General features: G+C 36.6%; 1 protein-coding gene across 5 annotated transcripts in view; it reads left to right on the forward strand.

Moving 5' to 3' along the window:
- The window catches only part of LOC113044287 (histone deacetylase 5-like), a 71,568-nt gene that overhangs the window by 4,155 nt on the left and 54,842 nt on the right, over positions 1-12,571 (forward strand). For 2 of the 5 annotated variants that reach the window (XM_026204135.1, XM_026204144.1), the window contains exon 2: positions 7,031-7,251. The exons of 2 other annotated variants lie outside the window; for them this stretch is intronic. In XM_026204135.1, the coding sequence (XP_026059920.1) occupies positions 7,218-7,251 (34 nt within the window). In that variant the 5' untranslated portion in view covers positions 7,031-7,217. Of the gene's footprint in view, positions 1-7,030; positions 7,252-7,695; positions 7,789-12,571 lie in introns of all 5 variants that reach the window. One more of the 5 variants, XM_026204154.1, reaches the window with a different exon arrangement.

Consider the following 12,571-nt stretch of genomic DNA (forward strand, 5'->3'; position numbering starts at 1 on the left):
GGGTCACAGGTTATTTAAAAAAAAAAGTAAAAGAAAACAACCTAGAGTTTTTGTTTGTCTCGTTTTGCCATCTTAGATGCATGACACTCAAGGCGTTCCTCTGAATGTGTACGGTTGTAGATTTAAATTTAGAGGATGACTGAATACAGCAGCGCCGTTAAATTATAATGAACTTATGAGTTGTTTATTTGAATGAATTTGTTGCTTTGGGTGCATTGTGGTCAGGGCTTTGAGATAGATGAGTTATCAGGTGATGTCAGGCCACATTACTCTTTTTGTTCACGATCCTGAATTGAATCATATCTTTTGTGAGTATTTGTCTGTAAGCGTTCCTGTTGGTTTCTCTGACGTCTGATTTAAACGTAACTGTAATTCTTAGTAATGCCTGGATTGTGTGGTGTTTCTCAACAGAGCTCTGTGCGAATCCGAATATCATTCTTTGTCAAAATGTGAGGGAATAGTGTTTTTTTTGGCAAACTGTGTCACACAGCTTATTTTAGACTTTACAGTTTTATACTGGTCTATATTTCAGCAGGTTATTGAAAAGAACAGACAGAATTTCCCAACAGACTTTCTGGGTTTATATTTGTTACGGGTCTCTTATTCAGGGTTTTTGACCCTTAACTGCACAATGTTGCCAATTGTGGAGGGCATAACGCCAGATTCCTTCTGAGAAATCCACTTCCTCGTCCACAAGATGCATTTGTGCATTTGAGTGGTGATTTTTGTTATTGCTCTGGACATTACAGGTTCAAAAACAATTGAGTAAAGTGCCATGTAAGCGGTGAGTAATAGTGACTAATGTGTGTAAGGTGTGTTTCAGAGTGTTTGCTTGAAATTGCAGTAAGTAGGCTATACCATGACTCTTAACGGCACAATAGTGGTAACTACATTATGATAGGATGCATTGCAGTGAATCAGAGCAGCACTTCTGAATCGTGATTGAAATGACAGCAAGAGAGTGAGAGATTCAGCATGTTAAGAGGGAGTGAAATGTTGTTATGCTGTGTGGGTTTATTTGCATTCTGGTATGTGCTGGATTAATTCAGTCTGCGGAAGTTGATTTATTTTATTTGAGAATTATTATTTGTATATATATTTAAATATTAAGAATTTATGTATTTATTAATTATTTTATTATGTAAGTGCTAATATTGACAAATTGGACAGTACTGTATGTCAAGAGATCATTCATCAGTACTGGTGGAACTAAAAGAAAAAGATTAAGAAAGGAAATCCCAGGCGAATACTTACTGATGTATTCACCATACACTGTAAGGACAAATAAAATCAGTAGAAAAACAGATAATGTCCTGGCAGAACATTTCTAGTGCATCTTCCATTAAAAGTACAGAAAAAATAGCATTCGGTCATTCGGTACACATGTGCACCGTACCGAAAGCCCTGTACCGAAACGGTCCGGTACGAATACACATACCGTTACACTCTTAACTCTGACTGATATTTACAGATACAAATAGATAGTGTATTAAAAGAAATACTTAAAAGTCCATTTTACGTTTTCTTTCCACTAATCTAGGAAGAAAAGAAAAAAAGAAAGAAAAAAAGTGAAAGCCAAATAAAAAAAATTCAAAATCTTCAAATTGACCAGTGCATGAAAAAACGGTGGTTTTACCTGTGGTGGCTTGCCTTAATTCAAAGTTAATATTTATATTTCCCAGATAATACTTACACGTTTATTACACAGTATTACGGGCCTTAATACGTGTAATATAGCTGCATTCATATTTTAGAAAGGGAGCCCCTTTGCAAGGGTGTCATCATATTTCAGTGTTTTTTTAATTATTATCAACACATCTGAAATGCCCGGTGGGTTAGGCAGCCATTGCTAAAGGGATAGTGAGCTGATCCTGGAGCACAGCGGGCAGAGACTCAAGAGGTCTGATGGAGGACACCACCACTCTCTTGGGTGGCTGCCATACCTAACATGCTCAATACAAATTACCAATTTCGGCTTTCGGTTTGACCACTCTACAGTGGCAAGGACTCTGTAACCTTACCTGGCTACGTGCACCTGCTACTAAAGGTTAGGGCTGCACTATTATGACAAAAGTCATAATTGTCCATTATTCCCTTGAAATTGTAATTGTGATTTATTAAATACGATTATAACAATTTACATTGAATGATGTTTTTACCATTGTTTGATGCAACTGCATGACATATTGCTTGTTGCTTGACGACACATCTCTTGATTATCTGTATTTGGTTGAATGAGTGTTTACCCCGGCTCTCAGCTTTGAATCTGAAGGGTCTCCTTTAAAATCAAGTCAAACAAACCTCTTGATCTCATCTCAGGGGAATGACGCAAGGGCTTTTGTCTCTGCTGTCTCCTTGGGTCTCTTTTTGGGTCACCAGGCAGCGCTCACCTGATTCTTGTGGAACAGCTCACCCATTGGCCTGCAATCGAATGGTCCGCTTATTCCCCGCCGTGTCTGTACGTCCGTCCCAGGAGGTGATGGGGAGTGCAGCAGCATGCTAAATCTGTTGTACTATTTTAGTCTTTAGCATAAAGCAAATTTCTGTGACCGCTTTCTGCAGTAGCTCTTTATGGTTTTTGTGTGAGTTAGAAAATAAAACATAAAAAAAACATAGTCAGAGTAGATGCTTTATATGAACTGCATGAAAATGAGGATGTAAATTGTCGATTTAGAAGGTTGTATAATTTTTAATTAATGTTTTGGGTCACATAGCAATTTCTAATTTATTTTACTTGGTTTTATTTACTTTCATTTCACCTCTGTGAGCCAGTTTATGAAATGATCCTGAAATGATTAAGGCTTATGATTCTTCGATTGGTTCTTTTAAAGGGGTCATCGGATGCCCATTTTCCACAAGTTGATATGATTCTTTAGGGTCTTAATGAAAAGTCTGTAACATACTTTGTTTTAAAATTTTCAATCGTAGAGTAAAAAAAAAAACATTTTACCTGGTTTCTAACAGCTCTGCCAAAATCAACCTGTTTTTTTTGTATGTTGCTTTAAATGTTAATGAGCTTTGCTGACCCCGCCCCTCTCTTCTGTGGGGTGACAAACTGTGCTCTGAGAGACTGTGTACTTTAGCAGCAAAACTTGCTAACTAGCACGTTATTAGAAACAGCGATTGCAAAGATTCATTAAAAACCCTTAATGCTCACTTCTTCTGGAGGTGAAGCTGGATCACAAATGATTTGCGAAAACACAGACACATTTAGGTAAATTGGGAGCACATTCCCTTCACAAATAAAAGTAATCCACTGCGTCTTCAGTGGCTCAGATGTCAGGAGTAACAATGGCAGTCGGACTGCGACAGCTCACACCGGGCAGGTCTAAGGTAAGACAGAACTGTCAATCAACTATCATGGCCTTCGTCTGTGTGACGTCAATCAGTCAAGAAGCTGAGAACGGATATTATTTTCAGGGATTAAATAAAAAACACTGTGTGGATTTATAGCATTATACGGAAGAGGTGTACACTCACTGCCAACACAAATAATTGTTCAAACAACATGTAAAAGTGAAATTAGCGTCCGATGACCCCGTTAATGAAAAGTTCCAAAACACGCTACTGGTTTGAATCAGTCCAAAACTTTTACTGAGGTTAAATTCGGAGAGAATTTATTTTTGTTTTTATTTAATTTAACTCGTATTTTACTTCAATGGGCCAATTCTTTTTTTTTTAAATCAAAAACAGTGTAGCCTGAATCCTGACATGATTGACTCTTATGAGTTATTTTAATAAATAGCTCTAAAAGACACTTACTGGTTTGAATCGGTCTGAAACATTTACTGAGATAAAACTGAGAGAGAATTGATTTCATATATGAGCGAAACCGACATAACTGAAATATAAATAAATAAATCTGAATCAAATCTGGAAATTTGTATGAATCATCTCTAGTGAGATACTAAGGCCTCAAGAAGCAAGAACAACACTAGACAACTAACATTTTGAAGACGTGTGGACCTGGATGGTCTGGAAACCCTCATTCAGAGTGATGCGTGAGGCTTTAACATCAATCGCGAACGCTAGTGTGCGCTAATCAACACATCTCCACCCCCACGGTATTCACATCCTCGTTGAGTGACTGGTGGCTTCTCATATTCTCAGCCTCAGACAAAGAGAGCTAAGTACCTCAGGAAGGATGATTCTCTCAAGCGGGAGTATTGACAAGCCAGCCAGTGTTAAACTCTCCTCAAATGTCCCATTCATCCAAGACCAATAAACTCTGATCAGTGCTCTCGCAGCAAGCCTGACCGCTTGCACGAGAGTGGAGAGGGAGAGGAGTGACAAAGTGTTGGGCAGGAGGAGCTTTCAGCTCTTCTATTAAATCACAGCCAGAGCTTTAGTTTAGAGACCAGCTTCAGCCTGCTCTTTAGTCAATACAGGGATTTCTAGGAACTGTACCAGCATAATGCCCCACAAGGCCCTGGGACATGTCAGAGCTGGCTGTGGCCAAAGAAAGTCACGAACAAGTCTTTCAGTGATGATGTGAGAAACAATCCATTCTGTAGGTCCATAGATTTATTTTCAGATGCAAACTTTCTGGAATGAATCTTTTTGAACTTCATTTCTCTGGTTTTATGAGAAAATGTGAGTTGTGCATGCCATTTATTAGTACTGTGTCCTGAGTGGTTTTTATTGCATTTCTATGCGTTTTTAGGGTGGTTGTTAGTTAATTGTTTGATGTTGTTAGTTTATGATTGCTGTTTTTTTTTTTTAAGTATTAATCTCTCCAGAGACAATTTATAAGAGACATGCCACTTCCTCAATCCTCCATGCAACTATATAAGGAAAACCCGTGACGGCAAAGATGGCGGTTATATGCACATGTTCCACCCCTCCTGCTGGAAAGCCAATCATCTGCTTTTAACAGTCAAGCCGGGAAACATTTAAGCCTATCGTCTGCTTCCACTGATGTATGCGCACAGCTGAGGTTTTGCGACAGCGGAGACGATTTGGCGACAACGAGTTGTGGTGTGTGCAAGATCAGATGGAATCCACATAGAAGAGGGTGATAACAACATCAAGGCAACAGACAACCTGTTATAGCATTTTATATCGACCAGAAATATACCTTACATTCTAAGTAAAAGACACCAGCATTATGGATAGAGACGTAAATGAAGTTGGTGTTGTGAAGCCTTGCGCATGTGTAGTAAAAGTATAACCTGTGGGAAAAAGGCATTTTAAACCTTATTTTGGGGCAAAGACAGCAAACTTTTTCAGCGATTTTATCATATTTTACTGCTGTTTCTATACATTTATGTGTAGTCGTTGATATTTAATTGTGCATGTCATGTTCCCTGTTTTTACCCTTGTCTTTATCTAATGCTCAGTTAATCTTTAAATACACTAATTTACAATAAAACAATAAATGCAATAATTTAACACTATTCACTGTCATCATTAGCAAATCTCACAATGAATATGCAATTTTCATACTATACTACTGAACATTTAAATGTTGTGTTTTATATATATATATATATATAAATATATATAAACGGATGTACTGTTAACCTGTGGTTATTTGAAGTCATTTGTAAAATTCTAAATGAAATCAATAATCAATTTATAAATTCATAAATATATATATATATATTTGTTTTTGTGCAGTTCTGTTGTTTACTATGCATACAGTAATTCATCATTTACATTTTGATATTTTAGCTCATTTTTATTTGCGTTAAGTGTCCATTCCATTACATCTTTCACGACCTGATTTGTTGGACATCAGAAATGAATGCAGGTTGTGAAACTTCACAAACACACTTCTAAGGAACACTCATGTAGACCTCCATTATGTTAAGCCACATTCTTTGAGACTCATAACTTGGGGATTTGCAGTTTGAGATTAGCAATCGAAATATTACACAAAAGAAACCCAACTTAAAATGACCTTATAAGTGCGTCAAAGCAAAACTGCACAAATATTTCTCACATTTATAAGTCACTCATTACGGTTTATTGGATCTGAGATGATAACACACACGCGTTCATACAGATAATGATTCATTTAAGTAGGAACTCTATACATACTTAGAATACTGTTGACCACTCAATAAAGAGAAGTGATTGATTGCATTAACTATTCCATACCAAAGGAAATATGCAAATCACATTGCTGGAGGACAGACAGTATTTGCATGATTCAGCCAGCAGGAGAGGCTACTGTCCCAGTGCAGGCAAGACAAGGCAACTCCAAGCTTGGTGAGCTGCTAATTTTAACAACGATTTATTGCAGCTTCATTAAATAAATAAATACAATAAAATACAAAATTATTTTTTTTAAGTCTTTGAATATTGTTTAAAAGTGTCTTGCAGATGTGTGCACAGAAACATTTATATATATATATATATATATATATATATATATATATATATATATATATATATATATATATATATATATATATATATATATATATATATATATATATACACGTGTTGATTTGCATACAAATATGTTTAAGAATGTTAAAATCCCCAAACCCGAATGCTTTTCGGTGCATAATATTATCTACTTGAATGCTTAACAGACCTAAGGCTTAGGAAGTGTGGGCCAGTGTTTTTAATAATCACTAAAACTAGACGGTCCAGAACCTTTCTCTTCTTTGCTTGGGGCAGGGCTCATGGTCGAATGATGAGGCAGCGTGGGTAATGTGCTACCCTGCTGCATATCCAGTCGCTGCTAGGCAGCGTGGGTATTGTAGTGCGTCTCCACTGACTTAGAGGCAGGGTGAGTCATCCATTAACATCCTCAGGATCTGTTTTGAAAGCGGCACATCCGACCCTGTTACGAGCGCAACATTCTGACACAGGCATTAATGACTCTTACAAGCCCTGTTAATAGCCAGCTAGGGGACTTTATTCTCTCTTTGAAAAACAAATGAGCTGTTTTGCTTTAGTTTATGTTATTATTTAAATGATTTTTGCTTTGCAGACAGAACACAGCCTCATTCTACTGAATCCTGCATTGCAAACCTTCTCAGACCCATTAACTTCAATGTGTTTGTGTCTCTTGCAGTGAGGGTGCTCAGCCAGCCATCACAGCCCTCCTCGTGAGGTCTAAAGTCATGGCTGACGCCGAGGACCCCCTTTAGAGCTTCTTTAGCTTGCCTCGGAAACAAGACGAACCTGAGTTTACACATTGAGGTTTATCCAGAAAGCATCTTTTCCTGCTACTTAGAGAATTTCAGAGGCAGAGAAGACGCATGGCGTCATCCATGAATTCACCAAACACACCCGGTAAGAGATTTCACTCATTCGTGTCGATGTTTGCTAATGGATTTTTGTCTCATTTGATAAAACTTCCAGCTGTTTAGCATGTTTAAAGGCTGGAATGTGACTCTTGCCCAGTCTGCAGGAGGCAGCACTAGATGCTGAAAGTCAGAACCAGTCTGCAGATTTTGTAGTGTATGATGGCCACATATACTGTTATTTTTTTATGCTTCTGATTTTGATGTCCAGTCTGAGAATATCAAACGTGTTTGATATTTTAAGGCAGTTGAAGAAAATATTCTTTACCATTTGGCATGCGTCTCTTAGAAAAGTGGCGTATGTGAGATTGTTGTGTTTGAAAGTCTGGTAGTGTGTGATCCTCAGTCCTTTTTCTCTGTAACCATTTACAAAGACAGCAAGTGTATGATGCCTAGTGTTTTACATTTGTTTAGTTTGTGTGGTATATTCCAGTCTCAGTTCCATCCTGCTAAATTGTACAGCTTTAACTCAAGAATCAGCCCAAAAGTCTTCAGAATCAATCCGGGCCTACAAAGAAGAGCTGCGGTATGTGAACGTTTGCATTTTCTGATTTTGATAGTGCTGTGCTCGTGAAGTGTTGTTGTTTCCCTGGATTGACTGGAGTATAAAGATGAGGATAAATCTGTTCAAGCACAATTTGGTTGCATTTTGTTCCGCAACTTTTGTGCTTTTTCCTTACCTGACCTGTGAGGATAGTTTATTTGATTGACTGATTGATTGATTTGGATAGCTCAGTGTATATTTTTTGCTTTTATTTTTTAATTTTTCTGTTTTCAGAACTAACATAAGTCGGCTGTACAGTCACATATTTTTACATTTTGGCTTCTTATTCTTATTGATTGATTGGAAAAAACAAGCCCATAAACTGTAATGGAAACAAATTTAGATGATTGGATGCTATTATCTCAGCATTGTTTTGATAAAAACCACAATTTACCAATTTACCTGGAATTAATGGTTTATTGCAAATTGTTTTGCAGCTGTGATATATAGCTTTAGTCATCACTGTATGAAACTTTTTTAAGCATCTTAAACCCTTAATTAAATTAAAACTGTGAGCATTATTTTAGTCCATAAAATGTGGTCATATTTTAAAATCTGCACTGTAACTGGTGACAAGGCATCATTTGGATGTACATGTATTAGCGTTGTGTTAGGAAAACAAGTGATTAGCGTAGCTTTATTTAAATGCGCTTGTTGTTATAGTAGTAGTAGTGCAACGTGACTCACAGCTGTAGCAATTACTGATCACATTTCGAAGAAGATTTTTGGTCTTTCAGCGGCCGAGTAACCCGTTGTTATGATTGTTTGCGTAATTGCATATAATTGTCTCGTCTCAGGTGAAGTTTGTTTCTTGACTTGTTGCTCAGGCAAACAAAACCTGTGGATTTTGTCCCTCTTCCTACATCTGTTGGCGTACTTTGCAGCTTTCTTCTCATCCTTTCTTTTCCCTTCAGCCCCCTCTTAATGCTCCTTTAATTCATACCTTCACTTGGGCTCTTTGCTCGCCCCCGCTCTCTCCTCCCCAGCACTCCTCGCTTGCCTCTCTCTGACTCTCTGGCGTTTAAAATTAGAACCGGTAACAAACTCTATTAACCCTCTGTCCCCCTTATGACGTCTTTGAATGTCAGTGGATGCCGTGGCAACCTTCTACGCTGTGCCCCACTCCACATCAACACTGCCCGAGGACTCTTCGCTGATTGGCCCATTTGCTCGCTGTGATGCAAACTCATTGGTTCTTTGACGTGTGCTTTCTTTGTGATTGCCGATGTGATTGACATTTTATAGAGTGTACAGCTCCAATAAAACCAGCTCAGGAAGGTGCTCTTAACATATAACAGCAGATGGAGTGTTGTGATTCTGTGGCTAACATTGATGCAAGAACCTGGTCTATCTATTCAGCTAGCTAGGAGTCATTTCGTATTCTCTAGATGGTCTTTTTTAACACATTGAGTAGTGTTACTTAATATTTTTTAGAAGTGCTATTACTTTTGAAAACCACTGTGAACGACAGTCAGTGGCATAATGAGCCGAATTTCTTTAGAGTTTTGATTTTAGCACTGTGATTGCAAGTTAAAACAATTTGTGAATTGAGCTCCTGTCTTTGATTACTTGTAACACAATCATTTCCCACCAATGCATAGGCCAAACATAAAAACTTATCGGCCAATGCCGATATTTGAAAAATGCCAAATATCGGCCGATATATCGGTCGACCACTAATGTGTACAGTTACACCCCTATTCGTATTATATTATATTATATTATATTATATTATATTATATTATATTATATTATATTATATTATATTATATTATATTATATTGTATTGCTGTATTATATTTGATAATTTCTGTATTTTATTGATTTCTTTTTTTAAATACATTATATTCTAATAATAAAATTACTATTTAATTAAATTGAATTGTATTACCTTATTTTTTTCAATTAGACTTTGATTTAATGATTGTACTTGATTAAATGGTGATTGTGAGGTGAACATGAGATGCACACCATGGCAAATATGAAAAGTTGTGGTCTGCAGTGTCAAATAAACAAATAATTATGAGCTGTTTACGATATGGTTTGGTTAAAGAATGGGAAAAATAGTTTTGATTATTTATAGTTGTAATAAAAATAGTTTATAAGACAAATAGTTAAAAGATTTGTGACAGACATACATTCAGGTATTTATGGTACATTGCTGACAGTCTTGTATCTAGGAATGCAAAATATATCAGTGCCATATAAGTTCTCGGCTAATATTGGTTAACACTAGTAATTCAATACAAAGTTGACACTGTTAAATGTAAATTAAGCAAACGTCTAAAGGAATTTCCATTCTTTGTACATTATAATAACATGATGTATATAAAATGTATGTGTAGGATTTAAAAATATTTCAGATATTAATATTTAATTTTAACAAAATAGCATAGCAGCTTTACTAGCATATACATAAGAATAATTATATGTACCCGAATCAGTGCATTCTTACTTAAATTATTTTATTATTGCTGTTATTTTATAAAAACTTAATGTAGGGTCTTATGACACCCCTTAAATTATAGTAAAATCTCTGTAATGTTCCACCTCTTTTGGCATATTGCTTGATTATGGAGCTCTCTGTCATAGTTTAGCAAAGTGCTCCAAATAATCAGCTATCATCATGTTGATGTTATGCAGTATCAGAGGACCTCGCTTTGCTTGTCTGTGATGATGTCCAGTAAGCCTGGAGCTGCATGTGATCCAGAATATGCAGGCCCATCAAGGAAAAACAAGTTTCAATCCATTCAGCCATGCAGCGAGGTCTTTTGTTCTATTGGGGACATGTCGTACAGTTCTGTTCCTCCAATGAAAGGTCATTTCATCTGCAGAAGCCCCTGTAATGGGCTCCATGATTTGCAACAGGCAAGTTCAAGGACACACGTGTCAAACGTTTTGCACTCTCGCTTTGTGTTAAATTTTTTGGGGTTATGTGTCTTTAAGGTGTTTTTTGTACGTTCTTTTTGAACTTTACTGCATGTCCATGTCTTGCTGAAGTAAATCAGTAGTTTTTTATATAATACAGGTGTCTTTGACGAAGCTATCATTGTAACACAAAGAGTTGTGCAAGCACATTCAGAGATGCTGTGGAGTGACAGGAGAACATGCTGCTTGCTTTATTTTTATCCCCCTTGAATATTTAATAAATTCTTTCTTAAGTTTGGGTTAGCTGTTATATATTTCACAAAATCATTTATAAATTAATGTACTAGCATTTATTTAATGAGAAAATGCTCTTGATGTCAGCTTCCTTACTTTTGTTTTAATGTGTAGGATGGTACCGTTTGCCCAAAACATCATATTGCAATTTATTTTGGCAAATATGATTGTGATTATTATTATTTATACATTATCAAAATTATTATGGTTAGATATTATTATTATATTATTTATTTATTTAATTAAATCGCACTTTTTGTTTGCACAGATTTATATTGTATAAAATAATTCTATATAATTTTTTAATATTATTTTCTATTAAGATTTTTATTACATTAAATGTTATTACATTTAATTTAACAGATTCTGGTTTAATGATTCCTTTTTTACAAGATGTAATAAAAGTCTCAGTTGTCCCCAGAATCTGTCTGCGAGGTTTTAATACCCCACAGATAATTTATTATATAATTTTGAAAATCCATATTTTTGGAATCAGAAATGCGCTTTTTTCGTGCATGTATCTTTAAATGCAAATTAACTGCTGCTCCCTGCCCCCATATGTTTGGTTTTAGGGGTGTGCTATATCATACCGTCCACGAAAATACCAGTATAAATTTTTACATGATTAAAGTGTCATATCAAAATTTCAATGATATAGCAATGCAATGATGTATCACACCAAACTGAGCTCTTCTTCGCTTCCTCCCGTGTCTGAACGAACTAATGCACCTCGCAAGTTTAAACGTACAAGCACAACAAGACATGAAAAGCTTAATTCAGCACCCGTGCGTCTACAGCCATTAAACACTGAACTGAGTTTTGTCTCTACTTGCTCTTGAAATGACAAATACATACAAAATTGTCACCTCGAAAGTATCCTAGAAAAAAAATGGTCGGTTATGTCTTAAGTGAAAGTAAATAGTTGCAAAAAAATTGAATGTGTACCATATTGGGTGTATTATCTCTTAAAGTGACCGCGCCTAATTTACTAGCTGCTGTCAGTGTCCTTAATGTTAATCCCAGAAATGAAATGGGAGAAAACCACTCACTGCTTTTTACTGAATTACTTTGAAGTTTTGACAAGAAATAATTTATATTTAATTTATACAGACTAAGAAATGCTGTTTATTTGAGTATTCAGTTTCTGTACCTGGACACCTACAAACTTGAAAAAAAAACGTAAACATTGTTGTGATGAGTTGGGCGGGGCCGAGAACCGTGGGAACAGAGCAAGGCCGGTGGAGTGATTGGAAATGAGCGACACCTGCTCCACTCACCAGTCTCGGGTCCCACAGAGGAGATCGGAAGGATACAAAAGAGGAGCGACGACAGTGAAGGACGAGAGAGGAACGACCTGGGCTTCATTTTGTGTTTTGGTTTTGTATGTGCGTGCGTGGCAGTCGTCCGTGAGGCGCTGTTTTGTGTTTATTTGGTTATTAAAGCTTTCGTTTGGATGTCCGAAGGTTCCCGCTTCCTCTTCCTGTAATTGTGAAGTTTTATATTGTTACACTGCCACCGTGGACGCTCGAGGCGGTGGGCTGGAGTGAGTTGCTGGGGACGGACGAATACTGTCCATGTCCAGAAAGGTAATAAAAACATCATG

The sequence above is a fragment of the Carassius auratus genome, chromosome 3 (genome assembly GCF_003368295.1).
Source record: "Carassius auratus strain Wakin chromosome 3, ASM336829v1, whole genome shotgun sequence".
In the NCBI taxonomy this organism is placed as follows: Eukaryota; Metazoa; Chordata; class Actinopteri; order Cypriniformes; family Cyprinidae; genus Carassius; species Carassius auratus.